A 21,264-nucleotide genomic window follows, 5' to 3' on the forward strand; every position below is an offset into this window, starting at 1 on the left:
CCACATTCACACATAAGAAAACGGGTCTGCTTGCATTAAATTGGCCTAAATCTTAAACATGCAATGTAAATATGATTCACAGATCAAATAAATAAGGTTCTTTTACTTGATTATTTCCATTTGTGTAGTTGTTCTAGCAACTTGTCATTTTCAGGAACACCAGTAATGCATCTCAATGCAGTTGATTTCTATCTACTTTCTATCAAACCAACAAACACAACTGGACTCGTGCAGTATTTGAGAAATTACATGACAAATAAAATATCTTCGGTTAAGTACTATTCAATCTCTTACAAGCCTGCTCTGGGGCATCAATAATTAATATCGTTGGATATGTTTAATAAGTTGTTTACACTGTTGTTGTTGATTTTGTTGTCACATTCAGCAACTTGTTGTCTTGTGATGTCAGGATGAGCTTGTTGCTATCAGTTAAAAAAAATGTTTAGATCAATTGATTTTTAACTTTGTTGCATTTCATGTACCAAGTGTTGTGGTCTATGTGGTGTCTAAAGGGACTTCATGATTCTTCTAATTTTTATCTCACGAGTGTTATATATGATGGATATATATATATATATATATGCGGATGAGAAAAATGATTTCAAAATTTTAATTTTTAGTAGAATTCAACTCAGAAAAACCCATGCAAGCGTTTGCCTTCAGGTTACTGCGTGCAAACATGTGTACAGAAGCGTACATCTGCATGCATGCACATATGCAGACATGCATAGTGGAACCATGGTGGAATCCTGCCTGAGTTTTCCGGTTGAATTCTACCGACATGACCTCACATAAAACCAAGAGCAAATCTAAACTCCATCGGCTTGAGCTACAGAAAACATCTATCATATTCTGCTCTAAAGCATTCGTGGCAGAACTTAAGGACACTGAGTGATTCGCCCGCAGATTTACCAATGTAGCATGTAGGTCGTGCAAAGTTTATTAATTTCATAAACACATGGTTCGTGCTCCTATAAATTGATACTTCACTGCGCTGGAGCACATTCAAAGGCTTTCGGCTCCTGCCCATTACCCTTGGCCACTGAAAATATCAGCATCCAAGGCAAGAACTGAAATCTGTAACCAGATATTGAGGATCTGGATATTGGACAGGGAAGAGCGTAATGAAAACTGCATGAGGGTCTCAGTGGAGGGTCTGGCTTCTGTGTCTAATTTAGCTCAGAACAATTCCTATTTATAAAGAGCAGGCTCTGTTGTGGGACTGGAGTTGATTAGGGAAATGTCCCGAGTATAAGGGGAGTGTTTTGCAGGGATTTCTTGTCACTGGTCCTGAAGCTAGCGATCAGAGATCTAATGGCTGTGATGAGTGAGAGATTTTCTCGTGCAGTGCTCTTTCTTCATTGAGGGACCAATGTTTAAGTTGCAAACAGAGTTTTTAATCCTGTAAAGCCTTACATATGAAATAAGAGTCCAACGATATTGCATGTTGATATAGACATAGTTATAGTGTTTAATGAAGTTTAATGAAGTTGGTGTCGTCTCATCTTTGCCTCGCCTGTTAGTCAAAGAAAAAAGGTTATCAACAAATATGTTTCATTAACGAAATTAACACTGATTGCATATTAAAGTGGTTTTATTAATTAACATCTGACATATTTTGGAATGTAAGATGTCATTAGAAGATTTTCCATTCAAAATGCTAGTATGTTTCGAGGGTTAAAATGCCGACACTAGGTTTTGGAACAGAGCCAGTGTGCTTCTTTTGTAAACCAGAATACTAGGCCTGGAAAAGGTCAATGTGTGTGCATCAGAAGTGTTTTTCATGTACGTGTGCTACATTCAGTGGCAGCCATGTACTGGGTTCACCCAGAGTTAGTGTGTGTTTTCAGCACTTAGGCGTGTGATTATGTGGGACAGCAGCGAGTGAGGCCGATTCCTGGGTGTATGCGAAACACATTACCACAACACACAATGAATCTGAGGAGCAAGAGGTGTTCGGTGGTCCTTCCATTATGATCTGTCATGATATGAGGAGGTAGAGGGATGTCAATGTCATTTATAATGCCTAGACAAGCTATTTTTGAGAGACCCTCACTTCAGTGGAACAGACGTCATGAAGGCAGGATGAACACTTCCAGAATATCCACAGCACTGGAAAGCTCAGTGGAAATGCTCATAAAATAGTTTCTGTTTGATTCTCTGAGCATGTTAAAATAAATGCATCTAACATCTCTATAGCTCACATGTTCCAGTGAGTAATGGACCATTAGGAGAGATTGCAGTCCAGTACAGTTTGTTTCATGCTTATGAAACTTTTCTCTCCACCACTGGTGACATGTTTTATTTCAGTACTGATCATTGTCTCTCCTTATGATTAATTGCTTATGTTTATGTTTTTCATTCATTTGTAAGTTTAAGGCAGAAGTTTATGAAAACTAAATAAATGTAAATGTAATATAGGCAATAAAAAATTTTATCATTTAAAAATTCATGAACAGAACCGGCGACAAAGGGCAGCCCTGCCGGAGTCCAACACGCACCGGGAACAAGTCTGACTTACTGCTGGCAATACGAACCAAGCTCCTGCTCCGGTCGTACAGGGACCGGATAGCCCTTAGCAAAGGGCCCCGGACCCCATACTCCCGGAGCACCCTCCACAGGCCGCCGCGAGGGACACAGTCGAATGCCATCTCCAAATCCACAAAGCACATGTGGACTGGTTCTGTTCATGATTTTTATGGACAGAATTTCTAGGCGCAGCCAGGGGCCGGAGGGGGTCAGGTTTGGTGACAACACGATTTCTTCTCTGCTCTTTGCGGATGATGTTGTCGTGTTGGCCTCATCAAGCCAGGACCTTCAGCATGCACTGGGACGGTTTGCAGCCGAGTGTGAAGCGGCTGGGATGAGAATCAGCACCTCCAAATCCGAGGCCATGGTCCTCAGTCGGAAAAGGGTGGCTTGCCCACCTCAGGTTGGTGGAGAGTTCCTGCCTCAAGTGGAGGAGTTTAAGTATCTTGGGGTCTTGTTCACGAGTGAGGGAAGGATGGAACGGGAGATTGACAGACGGATCGGTGCAGCTTCTGCAGTAATGCGGTCGATGTACCGGTCTGTCGTGGTGAAGAAAGAGCTGAGCCGCAAGGCGAAGCTCTCGATTTACCGGTCAATCTACGTTCCTACTCTCACCTATGGTCATGAGCTTTGGGTCATGACCGAAAGGACAAGATCCCGGATACAGGCGGCCGAAATGAGCTTTCTCCGCAGGGTGGCTGGGCGATCCCTTAGAGATAGGGTGAGAAGCTCAGTCACCCGGGAGGAGCTCAGAGTAGAGCCGCTGCTCCTCCACATCGAGAGGGGTCAGCTGAGGTGGCTCGGGCATCTGTTCCGGATGCCTCCTGGACGCCTTCCCGGGAAGGTGTTCCGGGCGCGTCCCACTGGGAGGAGACCCCGGGGAAGACCTAGGACACGCTGGAGAGACTATGTCTCCCGGCTGGCCTGGGAACGCCTCGGTGTCCCCCCAGAAGAGCTGGGGGAAGTGTCTAGGGAGAGGGAAGTCTGGGGTTCTCTGCTTAGACTGCTGCCCCCGCGACCCGGCCCCGGATAAGCGGAAGAAGATGGATGGATGGATCATTTAAAAGTTTGGTTTCAGTAAGATATAAGAAAAAGAAAATATGGTCACCATGGCTGCATTTATTTGATCAAAAATACATAAAAACAGTAATTTTGTGAAATATTATGTTTTCTATTTTAATACATTTTATCTGCTTTTCCACTGAATCTGAATTTGAATATGTTTATTTATTTATTTATTTTCAGGATTCTTTGATGATTAGGAATCCTTTATTTAAAACAGAAATCTTTTGTAGCATTATAAACATCTTTAATGTCACTTTTGATCAACTTAATGAAATCGTACTGATCCTAAACTTTTAAAACGTAATATATAAAATGCCCTTGTGCTGAATTATAAATGTTCCATCCCAGAATAGCAGATGACCATCGGCCTGTAGCAGATCTACATGTAAAACTACACAGTGATAAGAACTGTTTAGCGAGTGAACTTGGAGTGGTTTGACATACTGTACTGTTATTTATGTTATGTTTTAAAGTCAAAACATTGTGAAGTGAGAGGAACTGAAAGGTTTACACCCTGCTTTCAGTAAGGCCATTAACAATCGACAGTCATTATGACAACTGTAATGGAGATGGGCACACAACTTCATTACTTGAGTGAAAGTCCAGATTCTGCTATTCAAATATTAGTCCACTACAAGTGCAAGTTGTAAAAACAGATTTTACTTAAGTTTAAGTACAGAAGTACTTAAGTAAGTAAATTTCCTTTGTTTTACATCAACACACTGTTTTTATTATTGTTGTAAGTAATACTTGCAAATACCTAGCTGTATAACTTTACAATAGCAACATTGATTGCATTGCAAAAAAGCAAAACACCAAGATTTAGTTGACATCAAAACAAGCATTTCAAAAATGCTCTCTAATCACTCTCATGTTACTTTTGTGTCATACACAGAACTGTCTGTGCAGTGCTACTTATTAGAAATTACATGACAAATAAAATATCTTCGGTTAAGTCCTATTCAATCTCTTACAAGCGTGCTCTGGGGCATCAATAATTAATATCGTTGGATATGTTTAATAAGTTGTTTACACTGTTGTTGTTGATTTTGTTGTCACATTCAGCAACTTGTTGTCTTGTGATGTCAGGATGAGCTTGTTGCTATCAGTTAAAAAAAATGTTTAGATCAATTGATTTTTAACTTTGTTGCATTTCATGTACCAAGTGTTGTGGTCTATGTGGTGTCTAAAGGGACTTCATGATTCTTCTAATTTTTATCTCACGAGTGTTATATATGATGAATATATATATATATATATATGCGGATGAGAAAAATGATTTCAAAATTTAAATTTTTAGTAGAATTCAACTCAGAAAAACCCATGCAAGCGTTTGCCTTCAGGTTACTGCGTGCAAACATGTGTACAGAAGCGTACATCTGCATGCATGCACATATGCAGACATGCATAGTGGAACCATGGTGGAATCCTGCCTGAGTTTTCCGGTTGAATTCTACCGACATGACCTCACATAATACCAAGAGCAAATCTAAACTCCATCGGCTTGAGCTACAGAAAACATCTATCATATTCTGCTCTAAAGAATATGAATCATGAATCATGACCGAAAGGACAAGATCCCGGATACAGGCGGCCGAAATGAGCTTTCTCCGCAGGGTGGCTGGGCGATCCCTTAGAGATAGGGTGAGAAGCTCAGTCACCCGGGAGGAGCTCAGAGTAGAGCCGCTGCTCCTCCACATCGAGAGGGGTCAGCTGAGGTGGCTCGGGCATCTGTTCCGGATGCCTCCTGGACGCCTTCCCGGGAAGGTGTTCCGGGCGCGTCCCACTGGGAGGAGACCCCGGGGAAGACCTAGGACACGCTGGAGAGACTATGTCTCCCGGCTGGCCTGGGAACGCCTCGGTGTCCCCCCAGAAGAGCTGGGGGAAGTGTCTAGGGAGAGGGAAGTCTGGGGTTCTCTGCTTAGACTGCTGCCCCCGCGACCCGGCCCCGGATAAGCGGAAGAAGATGGATGGATGGATCATTTAAAAGTTTGGTTTCAGTAAGATATAAGAAAAAGAAAATATGGTCACCATGGCTGCATTTATTTGATCAAAAATACATAAAAACAGTAATTTTGTGAAATATTATGTTTTCTATTTTAATACATTTTATCTGCTTTTCCACTGAATCTGAATTTGAATATGTTTATTTATTTATTTATTTTCAGGATTCTTTGATGATTAGGAATCCTTTATTTAAAACAGAAATCTTTTGTAGCATTATAAACATCTTTAATGTCACTTTTGATCAACTTAATGAAATCGTACTGATCCTAAACTTTTAAAACGTAATATATAAAATGCCCTTGTGCTGAATTATAAATGTTCCATCCCAGAATAGCAGATGACCATCGACCTGTAGCAGATCTACATGTAAAACTACACAGTGATAAGAACTGTTTAGCGAGTGAACTTGGAGTGGTGTGACATACTGTACTGTTATTTATGTTATGTTTTAAAGTCAAAACATTGTGAAGTGAGAGGAACTGAAAGGTTTACACCCTGCTTTCAGTAAGGCCATTAACAATCGACAGTCATTATGACAACTGTAATGGAGATGGGCACACAACTTCATTACTTGAGTGAAAGTCCAGATTCTGCTATTCAAATATTAGTCCACTACAAGTGCAAGTTGTAAAAACAGATTTTACTTAAGTTTAAGTACAGAAGTACTTAAGTAAGTAAATTTCCTTTGTTTTACATCAACACACTGTTTTTATTATTGTTGTAAGTAATACTTGCAAATACCTAGCTGTATAACTTTACAATAGCAACATTGATTGCATTGCAAAAAAGCAAAACACCAAGATTTAGTTGACATCAAAACAAGCATTTCAAAAATGCTCTCTAATCACTCTCATGTTACTTTTGTGTCATACACAGAACTGTCTGTGCAGTGCTACTTATAGTGAAGTTAAAGTCATACGCTTACAGAAATAATAATACTCAAGTAAAGAACAGATACTTAAAAAGTGCTTAAGTACAGTTACAGCTTAGTTACTGTCCAACTGGATCTGCACATTCAGTCCAAAGTCTGGACACATCTGCTCTTTCTGTACTGTTTTCCATATTTGAGAATAATAGTAATTATTAACACTTTGACATAGTGAAATTGGAAGTAAGGATATAATGTAGTGATCAAAACATGACATAAATGAAAACTCTTCTTTGTATGGATCTTTTCCTAAACAGCTTCAAAAATGCATCCTGTGATTATTTTTAAAAATGGTATTGAAGGAGTAGAAGTAGAAATAATGTTCTCTATAAATTGGATTTCATGCATTTAAGCAGAACTACTGACCAATGGTGTGTTTTCATGCAAGACAGTTTAATAGAAGATGGGATGAGTGTTCAGGAAAGTTTTTGAATTATTATGGAAATTAAATGTTATTTATATATGCCACTAGTGGTGCAAGCCACATTTTGGCTTTAAATATAAGCAAGAAAGACAATATCATAATTGGAAGATTCAAAACTTTCAAACTTTTTTTGTTTTTACTTTGAAAATGAACAGAAGCATTTTCACCACAGAGCGCGACACCTGCTCTTGAACACTGATAAGCTTGGTTTCCATTAGTATCACTTTCAGACCTCACCCAACACCTGAATGAAAGTGCAGAGAAGTTAACAAACATTTGGCTTTTGAAGCAAACACATACAGATCCTCCCAAACACACCCTATAACTGTTATTGCTTTGGCCCCACCAAGATGCAAAACCACTAAGAACATTAGTGCCACATTTTTAGTTCCAGTTCACACCGTGTTTTCACAGAGTAACTTGAACATTTCCACTTTAGGACTTTAGCCTTCAGAGGACCTGTTGTCTCAAAACAGCAAAAATTCTTAAAAGCAATTCAGCACAAATTATGGGTTAAAATATACAACATTTTATCCTTTTATGAAATATAGCATTGCTATGAGAAATATTTGCAGTTGAAATCTCCGGGTTTAAGAGTCTGAGGGGTCAAGCAACTTATTTCTAAGTTTGGTCAAGAATAAATGGAATACATGGAAAATTAGAATTTGCTATGATTGCTTTAGTGTGCCCTGAAGCGTCTGCACACAATCGTTTTATTTGTCGTTCAAACCTCAGACCGATGCGTCATCAGTGCCTCAATTATCCGTCTGAAAGCGTGCGAGACTGATACGCGACAGAGACTCTTCTACCATGAGAACTCTCACACACAGACAAAAATCCTTAATCGTCTTCAAAACCTCTCCCTTCCTCTCTCCCTTATTTGCCAGAGTGCAATAAAACAAGTTAATTATGGCGTTGAAAATATGAGGATAATGATAGGATATAAGATGATGGTCGCCCTGAGGTTATGAGTTTTTGATTCTCTCTGTTGCCTTTTTGTTTTTTTCACTTACTAAATCCAAGGCGCCCTTCCCAGAAAAAGCTGAAGTTGTTTACAAGCGGTTTATTGACTCGCGTTGGGTGAAGGGAGATTTTCAGATTTTCAACTCAGAGTTCTTTAAGTGAATAATTATTTCAGATGCATATTTCATATATATGTGGTTTCTCCAGTTAAAATCAATGCTATATAGAAGATTAGGTTTTTAAAAATGAATAGTCACATCTGAATAGCCATTTTTGTTAGGCAGATGTTAGGCAGAATGTCCAAGCTGCTCTTTTTCTTACAATGAAAGTAGATATTAAACAAGAAAATGTAGGATTTTATTTTATTTAAAAGGTGTTGATTGGATTGTAAAAATAAATAAAAAAAAGTTTAAAAGTTTGAATTCCCTAAAAAAACGGTGTACAATATAAATCATTCTTCAAATAAATTTCAAGTAAATTTCATTCAAAAATTACAAGGAAATGACAAGTAAACAATACATTTTTAAATAGAAAAATTGAAATAGTATTTTCATATAAAATGTACACTTATGTCAAATGTACATCAGTAATGTTTTTTTAATGTAAAGATTTTTTCACCATTTTTACATTGTATGGCATTACTAGAAAAAGGTTGAAAATGTACATGGCTTTGTGACTTGGTTGCAGAAGATCAGCTCCAGATGTCTAATATCAGATCAACAAGTTAGTTTGATGCGTATAGATCTAAAAAAAGAAGTATTGAATAAAAGATTTTTTAAGAATCTGTAAGCCTGGCAGATCCTAAAGGGTTAGTTCACCCAAAAATGAAAATTATATCATTAATGACTCACACTCATGTCGTTCCAAACCCGTAAGACCTTCGTTCATCTTCGGAACACAGTTTAAGATATTTTAGATTTAGTCCGAGAGCTTTCTGTCCCTCCATTGAAAATGTATGTACGGTAGTTCATTTTTGGGTGAACTAACCCTTTATTTCTGCTGGCTTGGTGACTTGGTGAAAGGAAATCGGTGGAGCAAATTATTGCATGTATAATAAGATAAAAATACATTTTTTAATAACATGCATGAATGAATAATCCACAATAAATCCAAGAATATACATTACTGACATACAAAAAAATAGTTTAAACAAAAGTATTTCAGTTTTCTACTTCTTTGTAATTGTTTGTGAAATACTAGCAATTTATGCGTGAAAATTGTTTCTACACCATTTTTTTCCCACTGAGGCTCAGTTTTAATTTCATGTTGACTGTGAAGTTATAATCTAAATAGACACAAGCACAAACATTCAATTTTATGAAGTGTGTATTTTAGATGGATAGTCTTGAAACTACAGTAATCTAGTATCTTTGAACAGTACATAAACTATAGGGAACTCTGTAAATGGCCTTTTCATTCATCTGATGAGGTAGTAATTTTAGTTTCACTAGTGAACTAGTTTTAGTTTTGAGAATACCTGGCATGATCTAATCTTCAACTGCACGTGTGTGCTCCAATAGAGCTAAAACAACGAGTGTGTTTGTGGAGTTAAAGCAGTTCCTTTTCTGAGGAAAAGCCACACGAGCAGACAGGGATTCCCCCTCTCACTGACACACACACTCAAGCTTTCTTTCTACCCATTCCTCTGCCTTTCTGTGTCTGGACTCTGATCAGGCTGTCTGGATCACTCTCACGACATTCCCATGCAGACTCGCATACATACTGTACAAGTTGCAAAATATCTCACACTTTCTTTCATTTTTGCAGACAGATGACAGACATCATGCTGCTGACTCGTTATTTCACAGTGATGACTTGGCGATTTCCCTCCATCTAGAAACACTTCATGACAAATATTCGTACTGTCACTTCCTGTTGGACATTCCATGCTTCATTTAACTGATGTCTCTGATTAACTGATTTTTACAGGAACAATCCGCCTTGTGCAGGGTTTAACTGCTTTATTCCACATGAACTGAGAAAACTGATCTGAAATAAATATTTATTGGCTGTGAAATGGCTATTAAAATGCTAAATTATTTAATATTTAGCATTTTATATATTGGACAAAATCATTAAATAAATTTTGTATTATTATAATTATTATTTAATATTTATTATAATATATGTTTTATTATAAATTATTATAAATGCCATATTATGTTTATAAATATAATTTGAGAAATTGAATTATTCCTTTATTTGTGTTATTATTTTTACTAGCTGTTTTTGGTGGCTTAAGGCAAGGAATATTTATTTACAATGTTCAGATTCATTTATACACTTTTAGTTTGTGTTTGTGTAATTGAATCTTTTGTTTTACCTCATTTATTATGTTGCATTTCCTGATGAGGTCACAGACCAGCTGGTAAGTAATTTTTTATTCAGTATATGATTTATGAGTTGGTACTTTAATTGATTACTAATGTGATGTTTTAAAGGTTCATTATTTTTACATTTATTTCTTAAGAAAAACATGCTTGCCAGCAAAAATTAGCTCAGTGGTGTGAAAGCACTCTTATCTCTCATTTACAGGCCACTGATAGAAAGTCAAACTTGCCGAGCCCATTATGAGTGATTAAACATGCAGCGAGTCTGTTAACGAGCTCATATTAGAGTTTTGTCTTTAATCAATGCATTGGCAGAGATTTTACATGCTCTTGGATTGATTAGCTCAAATAACAGCACAGAACGACACCTTCCAGCACTGTGTATGAGTTTACAAACACACCAGAAGAGAGCTTTAGGCAAAAACTATACAGGTAGAAATTTTGCTCAAGGCCTGATTTGCAATTCAGAGATTTTCGAAGTTTGCTGCATATTATATAATCATATACATTTTTATGTTTTTTTTAATGCGCTTGGTAGACAATTATATCCAAAGTGACTTGCATTGCTTTTGAAGGAATGCATTTCATCAGTTCATGCAATCCCTGGGGATTGAATCCATGTATTATGTGTCAGAAAATCTGCATCAGAATTATCATGTGTGTTGAGAGTGTACACTCATGTGCACATGCTCCGACAAGCGTGCTGTTTTGATGAATTCCTCTGTTCTGTGTCGACCTACTTTTTTAATTCCCTCATTCCTTTCATTTACAACATATCTCCTCCTTCTCAGACACTCGCGAGATGGAGCGCTTCGTCTGAACAGAAAAAAGATAAACATGTGACTTTTGTTGCAGGCGGGAATGAATGGCAGCATTCCGCATGAGACCACATGAAAGGCCCCCTATATCTCACACCATTTCTCCTCTTTCTCTTCTACCACTTTATCATGCTTTCCTTTTTCTTTTTTTACACAGCTTTTGTTTTTTTCTCAGTTTTAAATGCCATTTCGAATCTGACAACATTTGGTTGTTTTATCATTCATTTTATCATACATTCTGTCTAACATTCTATCGTTCTTTTATTCTGATGTTCTCTCGTTTACTCTATTTATTGTTCTTTCTATCTTTCCATTGTTCTGTCTATCTGTCTATCTATCTTTCTATCTATCTATCTATCTGTCTGTCTGTCTGTCTGTCCTTCCGTCCGTCCGTCCATCCATCCATCTATCTATCTGTTGTTGTATCATTCTATCTATCTATCTATCTATCTATCTATCTATCTATCTATCTATCTATCTATCTATCTATCTATCTATCTATCTATCTATCTATCTATCTATCTATCTATCTATCTATCTATCTATCTATCTATCTATCTATCTATATATCTATCTATCTATCTGTTAAAGCATCATTCTATCTATCTATCTATCTATCTATCTATCTATCTATCTATCTATCTATCTATCTATCTATCTATCTATCTATCTATCTATCTATCTATCTGTCTGTCTGTCTGTCTGTCTGTCTGTCTGTATATCTATCTATCTATCTATCTATCTATCTATCTATCTATCTATCTATCTATCTATCTATCTATCTATCTATCTATCTATCTATCTATCTATCTATCTATCTATCTATCTATCTATCTCTCATTCTATTGTTCTATCTATTCTATTTGTCTGTCTATCTGTCTGTCTGTCTATCTATCTATCTATCTATCTATCTATCTATCTATCTATCTATCTATCTATCTATCTATCTATCTATCTATCTATCTATCTATCACTCTGTCTCTCTATCACTCTCATTCTATTGTTCTATCTATTCTATTTGTCTGTCTATCTGTCTGTCTGTCTGTCTATCTATCTATCTATCTATCTATCACTCTGTCTCTCTATCACTCTCATTCTATTGTTCTATCTATTGTATCTGTCTGTCTATCTGTCTAGCTATCTATTGATCATCTATCTACATATTGTTCTATTTATCTTTGTCATGTTCTATCTGTCTTTCATTCGATCTAATGATCTATCTATGTAGTCTTTCTTTCTTCCTTTCCCCCCTTTTTCTCTGTCTCTCTCTGTCTGTGTGTTCCGACTGAGAAGGGGCCCACCGCACGCAAACACAAAAGGGCATTGTATTCTGGGTAAAATGTGGTAAGCAGACGCTGGTGGACGGCCCTAGCGGTTGTTGGCAGGCAGACACACTTCCTAATGCTGCCGGCACATGAGCTCTTGTTTTGGGAAAGCCCTGAGTTATGGTGGCTGTGGCGAGGGGCATTTATGAAAGCGGGACGTGGATTATTTTGGGAGCCAGTGGGGTGGAGTGTAAATTTAGCCGCCACCACAAGGTCACCCCTGGATCTCTGTGTCCCTCATTAAGACCGTACGACCATCTATTGTCAGGGGGGGACCACCGTGTGCCCACTGAAACTCATCTCTCACTTACTCCATCAAATTGGTTCCAACAAGTCTGAAAATACATCTCTATTCTATGCTCGGGGGTCATTTCCAGGGGCTTTGAAGTTTTCCTAGAGGATCAGACTTCCCAATGGTGATGGAGGATTACTGCGGTTCGGCTGTAAAAATAGAGCCACATAACAGAACTGTGCGCCAGCAGAAATTTGTATTATTTCGAAATATGGGAGATTTTTTTTACTAAAAACTTTTCTGTCCACTAAGATGGTTTTAAATGTGGGTTACGTAATATCTTAAATATAATTTTTTTTTATCCAAGCTTAATGTGGAGAGACTATAAATATTCACAAAGAATAAGCCATTCTTAAACATTTTGGCACCATGCTCAAACCATTGATGTTTGATTGGTGACTGAAGTAACTATTCATTAAGAAACCTGTTTGAAAACGGTTTTTATTTTGCATTTCCATTTGGTGGCGATAGGTGGAAATTACACAATATATATCTTATATCTTATATCTACATTTTATAAAAGTGCATAACTGTATTATAGTTCATTAGTTCAATTCAAAGATATTTTATAAGTGTTTTATTATAAAACTAAAATTAATAAAAGTTACATTTTTAAGTAGCGCAGATGCTTCTTTTTGATGAATCACACATTACTGGTTCATATCAGAGTTTTAAAGAAACCCTCAAAACACACACATTACTCTTCAGATGGCTTTGTGTGAATGACATCACAAAAGTACGACAGTCATGGTGATTCTCATGTGTTGTGAACTCATAAATGAATGCTGCTGGTCAACCACAGTCAGAGGCAAAAAGTGTTTGGTCAAGAGCATGATCTAATGAAATGCGGTACATTGTCTGACCACATATGAAAGAAATTTTTTGAAAGAGCAGACTGGAAGAGTCTGAGAAAGCAACTTCTTGGCTTGGGATGGCAAATGTTTTAAATACAGTTTAAAAGAGGCACATTTTGTTGGGAAATCAGCCTGCTGTTTGTTATGGCAGTGAAATATGTTGTAGCTGATTTTTGCAGTAATAACAAGACTGTTTAGCAACTAGACTGGTGTGGTGCATTCTTAAAGGGATATTTTCTTCTTCTTTTTTTAATTCATTTTATTTTTATATTACTCAATAATGTTAGTACAGGTACACATTTTCCACCCTCTCTTTTGCACTTGTAATTAAAAGGGTTGGTTTGCAGCTGTGTGTAAACTATGTAAACTTCCTCTGCACCTAAAATGTGATAAAGCACTCTGGGGTTTTCTTTTTATTTTCCTGTCTTTTTATAGAGTTGAACAGCTAAAACATGCAATTACTCTAGATTAGAGATGCAATATCACAGCATCGGACATGCACTAAGAGTGACACAGGGAGTCACTCTGTGTGAATGTGGGTGCTTGTTTTCTTGCAGGTGTTTTTGTATTTACAGATCATGTGGAAACATAAGAGTTTCAACTTGATTAATCAAAATGCTAAATCAAAGCCAAATAGATATTAATGAGGACTAAACAAGTAAAAAGAGCCAGGGAGACCTTGTAGCATATGTGATGTGATTCAGACCTTACTTTTGGCTGATGTATCCTGTGTCTACCACCAGTGATGTTTCAGAAGCCTCAGCTGATGCACATGCCTCCTCTAGGGGCCAGGAGGACGACTGTACCACCATGAAGTTAGTCCAAATCCAACTGAAAGAGGAAATGACATTGAAATTGCACATAGCTCCATAAAACAGCATTTGATTTATTTCTCAAGAGAGCCATTTTACTCAGGCAGTTCTTGCTGCGGAGTCTCAATACTCCTAACAGCATAATAAATCTTTGTACTTTTCTACCACAAACATTAACTCCGATCTCTCTGTAAAACACTTCCTGCATGCTCCATGAAAAACAGACTGTTTTGATGACACGATTCATCATGCATTTTCCATGTTATGTCACATGAAAGTTTTCCACAGCATCTGAGCATTTTAGTACATAAACAAGTAAAACAGATACGCTGAAATCATCTGTGCACAATTTTCACTCAGTTCGTAGTAAATTTCACAATTAATTACAAAGAAACAGAAAGCATAACAATTAACTGTGACATTTTGAAGTATAAAAGCCTGAAATGGTATTTTCTACAAAAAAAAATGCATACATATATATATATATATATATATATATATATATGTGTGTGTGTGTGTGTGTGTGTGTGTGTGTGTGTGTGTGTGTGTGTGTGTGTGTGTGTGTATTTTTACTGTGTATATCTGGTTTTTGGTGCTGCTAAAAACTTATATAATGTATGAAAAATTAAGAAGATTGGTGACACAGACAGACATTGCCATCTGAACCCATCAGATATTTTATTGAGTAATGTGTTTTTATGGAGACTTTTAAAGTGTATTCATCCTAGACAGTTCTAGTGAGCAAATATGGCTTTAATGTTGTGCTCTGTGAGAGAGGGAGCACTTCTGGACAGAAATACAAAATAATTGTTTGTTTTACATTCTCTGAAAAGATCCATATACATTGTGAATGGCGTCATCTGTAATATTTCAGTACAATAACAATTCAGATTCATCCATCAGCAAAATATGCTTTGATCTGACATGCTTTACTTTAAATATAAAACAAATTAAAGCTTACAGTGAATCATTCACCGCAAGCTTCACTGTATTTGACAAAAGGCGGTAAACTGAGCGTCATTACAGTCAACAGTGCTGAGAGCATATTTATATATTGTATTAATATTGTGCATTGTGCACTGATGTTATTTTTCTTCACATGAATTGGAGTATTAGCTGCATGCAACGAAAATGAAAGATGACATCACAAAGACTTCAGAGAGATGCAATGCGCTTTAGATAGGACACTGTGATGATGTCATTAGGGACACCTGATATGAGGTGGGGCTGAAATTCAAGCATGTAAACGGGAGATTTAGAGTTGACTGCAGGTCATCCGTACTGCTTTCTCAGACAGACAAACCCGCAGCTGAAACACAAGGAGACACTGTACGGAAGGAATGCTCTCTGCGGCTTCCAGACTTGCTCCCTCTGTAATTTGTAAACGTAAAGAAATGTGCTGCCGCCCACAGAGGGGGGAAGATAGCAAATCCACAGACTTATGTCAGCATTTTACGTCCCGATTTGATTTTTATCTGCTGGTATGGAGGCCTGTGTGTGTGTGTTTGAGGGTGATGACTAATAAAGTAATGTTTTACCAATTCAGAGCGTTTGGGCACATATCTGTGGTTTCTTCAGATTCAGTACTTTTCAGATTCTGCATGAAATCTAAGTGGCTTTGTTCGTGTGTGTTTGTGTGCACATGCTCTCAACGTTAACCTTAGAGACGTATGAAGTACTTTTGACTTGCTATTGGATAAAGAGTGAATTTAGTTTGGCATGTGGACTGTTTAACATCTTTGTCACTACTTAGTGGGTGCAATGGAGTGAAAAGCCTAAAATGTGGAGTTAGGTCCAAGAGTATATGATTATTTATATATATTTCTAAATTGAACAACATAATTTACATCAAAATAATTTGCTAAATATGTTATGATTTAGGTTTTTATGATGAAACTTGTGGCAAAAAGCCTCTAGTTACTGATTTTGAGTAGATAAGAGGCAAAACTCATTTGCAACAAATACATGATATTTTTGGAATAACTTTTATATAACCACTTCAGCAAATGGTTAACCAGTTTTGTCTGTTTATTCAACCACTTTTGGCATTTCATAACCTCTAAAGTATTTCATATGAATAGTGTTTTTCTTTTAGTACAGTAGGTGCAGTGTTAGCATACGTGTATATTACAAATTAATCTACATTGTGATTGGAGCAGTCAGTGTGAGTCCACTTTGCACATCCTTTGCAATAAATATTTTCCCTCCTAATTATGGAAAGCAATTTGTTTCTGTTCAGGTATACTGTATCGATCCTGTGCCAACCAAAGACTTTGGTGATGCTTTTGGCCACACTGTTTTTTTTCTCCCTTCCAAGTGGAGCCTTTGGATTCTGCAAGGACAATTAACTTAATATATGTTAATAAATGTACTATTTAAAACAATTTAATTGTTAATTACACCATACTTATCCAAAATAGAGTATATGGGGTTTTACTTGAATCATAAGATTTAATTTTTAATACTAATCGATTTTTGATAGTTTTTAATAGCAATTGTAGTTTTTGTAATACATTGCATTTTTTGCAATTTCATAATTAGTCATTGAGAGAGAACATTCACAACTGAACAACTTACGGTATATAGCAAAGCTTGTTTTTTTCAGTTAAATGCATAAGGGGATTCCCTTTTGTTGCAATGTTCAGATAAAACATTTCCTTTTTGTCTCAAAATGCATGATATTTTCAGGGATTCCCATACATGAATCTGCCACATGTTTTAGACAGATTAAGTTACTTCAAAATCAACATAGGCATTGCATGCATGACTTCATGTTGCTTGTGCAACACACAGGAACAAACAGGTTTAGCAAAGAGCTGTTGTGGTTTTTGTTGCTATTTAGTGTTTTGGGAGAAAATAAAATCGAATCAAAAGGGTCTTTTTCTCCTGGAGGCATTAAACCCCATTGTACCCTTAAAGAATGATGGCATGTTGGTGCTCTCTGAGTCCGTCTCTGGAATATCTTTCGTTGTTTGAACTTAAGTCTGTTTTGGAGGGCTCATGCCTCTTTATATCCGCTCACATCATTTCTCAGCGCTTGATTACTCGATGTGTATTTGACGCGGGCTGTAAGCTGCGCCTCTCTCAGATCACATATCAAGGAGGGCACGTCGCCGCGCGACTGTGACTGACCGTAGAAACTGCGCGCGCCATCTGAACAGGACAGGCTGAGCGCGTGCGGTCACTTTTTAATAATGAACAGATGCTGAAATATCACCGATATATGCATGCACAACGACCCCTGACCAGCTTGTGTTTGGGGAGGTTTCTTGGCACGTTCGCGTTCGGGATAACAATTTATGATACAGTGTTTATCCTTCTTCTTTATTTTTCATTGACGTATATAGTTTTTGTTTATTTGTTTGTTCTGTTAGATGACTTACGTTTAAAAAGCTGTTCTAGATGATAATTTGCTCTGGGTGAAACGGACTTTGACAGATTGCGCCCCAAAAATACCTTTATCAGACATTTAGCAGACTGTTCAAATTTGTCTAGACATATCAGGCCTATACTGATATAGCACACATGCAATATAACACATTTTAAACGGTGCTATAATATCAATAAGAACAAACGCGATACAAAATGATGCAGCAATACACTTTTTTAAATTCATTCTTATGGTTTATTAGAAATTAGCTATTAATATTTGCTAGTAGTAACAGGCACATTGTAATGTAGGAATTGCATACGTGTGAATAAAGAAAATATCCCGCTATATTTTAAGCATTTAGGCTGTGTCAACACATGTCAACATGTGCGTCTATTTCGACAAGAGTTACTCAATGCAACGGGCGGATGGAAGGCGTGAAAAGAGGAAGACACCTTCGCAATAGGTCTTTCGAGCAGATGTTGATGAAACATGCTAATGATCTGGAGATGCAGGATAATGTGCATATTTTCGATCTCTTAGACCATTGGTGGGCTATGTTCATAATATTTCCTCACATGGAGATTAAAATAAACAGTGGTGTAACAGCAACAAATAATATAATATAATATAATATAATATAATATAATATAATATAATATAATATAATATAATATAATATAATATAATATAATATAATAACGGATTTTTGGCGTTTTGAGGTTTTCGTTGAATTATAAAAGCTATTAATATTAATAATAAAAATAATATTAATTCAATCATTGTATTATTATACATAATAATCGCAAGTAGTAGTAGTAGTAGTACGTTTACATGGCTGTTTTTTTAATTAATTATAATTATTAAACACATGTGTGTTTGTTTGTTTGTTTGTTTATTTTAATGTGTTGTCTTCATGTAACCAGATGCTGGTTTCAAATTGAGCTCATCTTTAGCATGCGAGCCCGCAGAATTCTGGCACAAATCCTGCAAACACGAGTTAAACCTCAAGCCCACTGCACATATATAACACTGAAACATACACTCCCTCTTTCCGTCACAGAATGAGCCAATAAAAGAACGAATGCAAGCAGAATAATATGTATTTAATGGCTGTTACGACTGTTAGAAATATAAATTACTATTGTAAAGGCATTTCTGTTGGCTTTAACGAAATGAGACAAGTTAAATTGTAACAAATTATTTTAGAAAATAAGACATTTAATATAATAATAATAATGATAATAATATAATATTTACTCGATTTGTCTTGCGAATGGAAGATTTTTTTTATGTCTGACTACATTTAGACTAAATGCTTTAGTCGTGCAGAGTGAAACTATTAAATTTAATTTAGAATTTAAAACCGTACATTTTTATATAATGTATAATTGTATGTAAATAAATAAATAAATATTTTTTTGCATTTGGGGCATTTGTAGAGAGCAAAGGCTTTTCTCCGTTTACTCACTTTAACAATTTGTTTAGGATTTGTTAATCAGTCAGCTAATTCATTTGTTTCTTTGTCGTGTTCTTAGCGTCAGTTTAAGTGCGTTAATGTATCATCATCAATAACCTTTAAAACATTTTTTTTTAAACTGATGAAATCCACACATAAACATTAATTCATTCAGATAACCAGCTGTAGCTGTGGGAATCGCTATATTTCTGCCTCTCTGTTTCTTTTCATTTCTTTTCTTTCAGTCTGTCTCCCTCTCTCTGTCTTTTTCTTTCCCATTCAGTGTTAGTTTAATGCGCTTTAATTCGTTTTCCGAGGCTCCACTGAAGGTTTTTAGACGACAAATGCGCCTACTAGTGGTGACAGTGAGAGCTCAGGGTGTGTCAACCACACAAGAACTCATTAGATTCTAATTAAATACCATGTATGAGACTTATAAAATACATTATCATAATTATTGTTCTGTTATGATGGAGCAAAACCATTAGTTATTAGAAAATTAATTTAGCACAAGATGCATGGGAGATAGACTTTGATTTACCAATTTAACTTTTTTCCTGCATGTGCAAAAAAACTTGTTTAAATGTTATTACTGTTTGAACGTTGCTTAGCCTAATTATTGTTATTGCTACAGTTTTTAACCTAATTAGTTTTCAAGGGATAATTGATGCTTTGACAATTAATGTTAATTTACTGTTTCTGGATTGCTCGATGCATTATTCATTTTTACAAAAGATAAACTTGCACACAGACATGAATAACTTCAGCAAAATATATTTTAATTTTTGTCTGTGGCTTTTAAAGGTTACACCTGGCAGACTCTAAACCTTAATCCATTATGTGCCTTAACATGTAAGGGGAGGATTGAAGTATATATTGATTGTTCATTAAGTGTATGTCTGATAATAGAGGAGCTTTCAGTTTTGCATCGGCGCGTTTGATGGGCGCACCAAACCCAGCCCTGTTCGCGGATTGGTCGATTAAACCCGGCCCTGGTTGCTGATTGGCGGAGCGCTCGGCGCACTCCAGGCTATAATGAGATGAGTAAATAACTCTTGTCTGCAGAGCGCAGAGCGCAGCTTTTACAGGCACGTACGTCTGACTAACTTACCACACACATTTTTTTCTTGTTTAAACTCACTTCTACGCTCCAACATTCATTTGGAAGCAGAGCATTTGACAACTAAGCCGGACTTTACTGCAGAAGTTTTTCTTAAACTGGGATTAATTTGTGTGGACTTTATTTTCAGAGACTCTGGACTGATAGAACGGAAAGTTTCGCTTTGACTAAAAGTAAAACTGACATCCAGGAGCAGCACACACCTGCTGTACACACTCCGGAATAAATGCGTTAGTTTCATAATAGTAATAGTTTTGTATGCTTTGGAAGCATACTTGTATCAGTTTTGTGCTTTGACTCCAAATTGCTTTCATCGTGCAGAACGAGTGCGTGTGCGCGCGTATGTGTGTGCTTGCGGTTTCTTGGTTTGTGCTAAAGTCAGTGGGAAACTCGAGCGCACTTGAACGCTTCTGCGTCCTGCACCGAAACGCAAAATAAACGGTCACGGAGGAGTTTTCCGGGGCCACTATCACGGACTTTCTGTAGGCTACTTACCCCATTTGGGTGCCTGAGCTCTTCACGGGGGTCTCATTTTTAATCTGTTGTGATGCATATTCCCGTAGACCCGAGCACGAGCAGACGGTTCACGCCGCCCTCCGCCTCGTTCCCGTGCGCTAAAGTGACCGAGAGCCCAAGCATGAACGCGCCGGGTCCGCTGCGGGCCAGCCGGCCTCTGGAGAGCCGCTCCGTGGTGGACGTGCTGGCGGATCACGCCGGAGAGCTGGTGCGCACCGACAGCCCCAACTTTCTCTGCTCGGTGCTGCCGTCACACTGGAGGTGCAACAAAACCCTGCCGGTGGCTTTCAAGGTAAATAAAACATTAATTTCTTTAATATAACTAATTTCATTGCGTTGTCCGTTACTTCACAAGTCAGAAGTCGCGCTCTCCTGAAGAGATAACCATAGCAACAGCAGGCTGCGCGAGCCTTTTCCGTTAGAATAAAAAATACATGGTACAAACAAACGGT

General features: G+C 37.1%; 1 protein-coding gene across 2 annotated transcripts in view; it reads left to right on the top strand.

The window, feature by feature from the left end:
* LOC132156750 (runt-related transcription factor 3-like) overlaps positions 1-21,264 on the top strand; it is a 79,246-nt gene that overhangs the window by 15,237 nt on the left and 42,745 nt on the right. For both annotated transcript variants that reach the window (XM_059565752.1, XM_059565753.1), the window contains exon 3: positions 20,860-21,104. In XM_059565752.1, coding sequence (XP_059421735.1) covers positions 20,860-21,104 — 245 coding nt within the window. The remainder of the gene's footprint in view (positions 1-20,859; positions 21,105-21,264) is intronic.

The sequence above is a fragment of the Carassius carassius genome, chromosome 14, assembly GCF_963082965.1.
Source record: "Carassius carassius chromosome 14, fCarCar2.1, whole genome shotgun sequence".
NCBI classification, from domain to species: domain Eukaryota; kingdom Metazoa; phylum Chordata; class Actinopteri; order Cypriniformes; family Cyprinidae; genus Carassius; species Carassius carassius.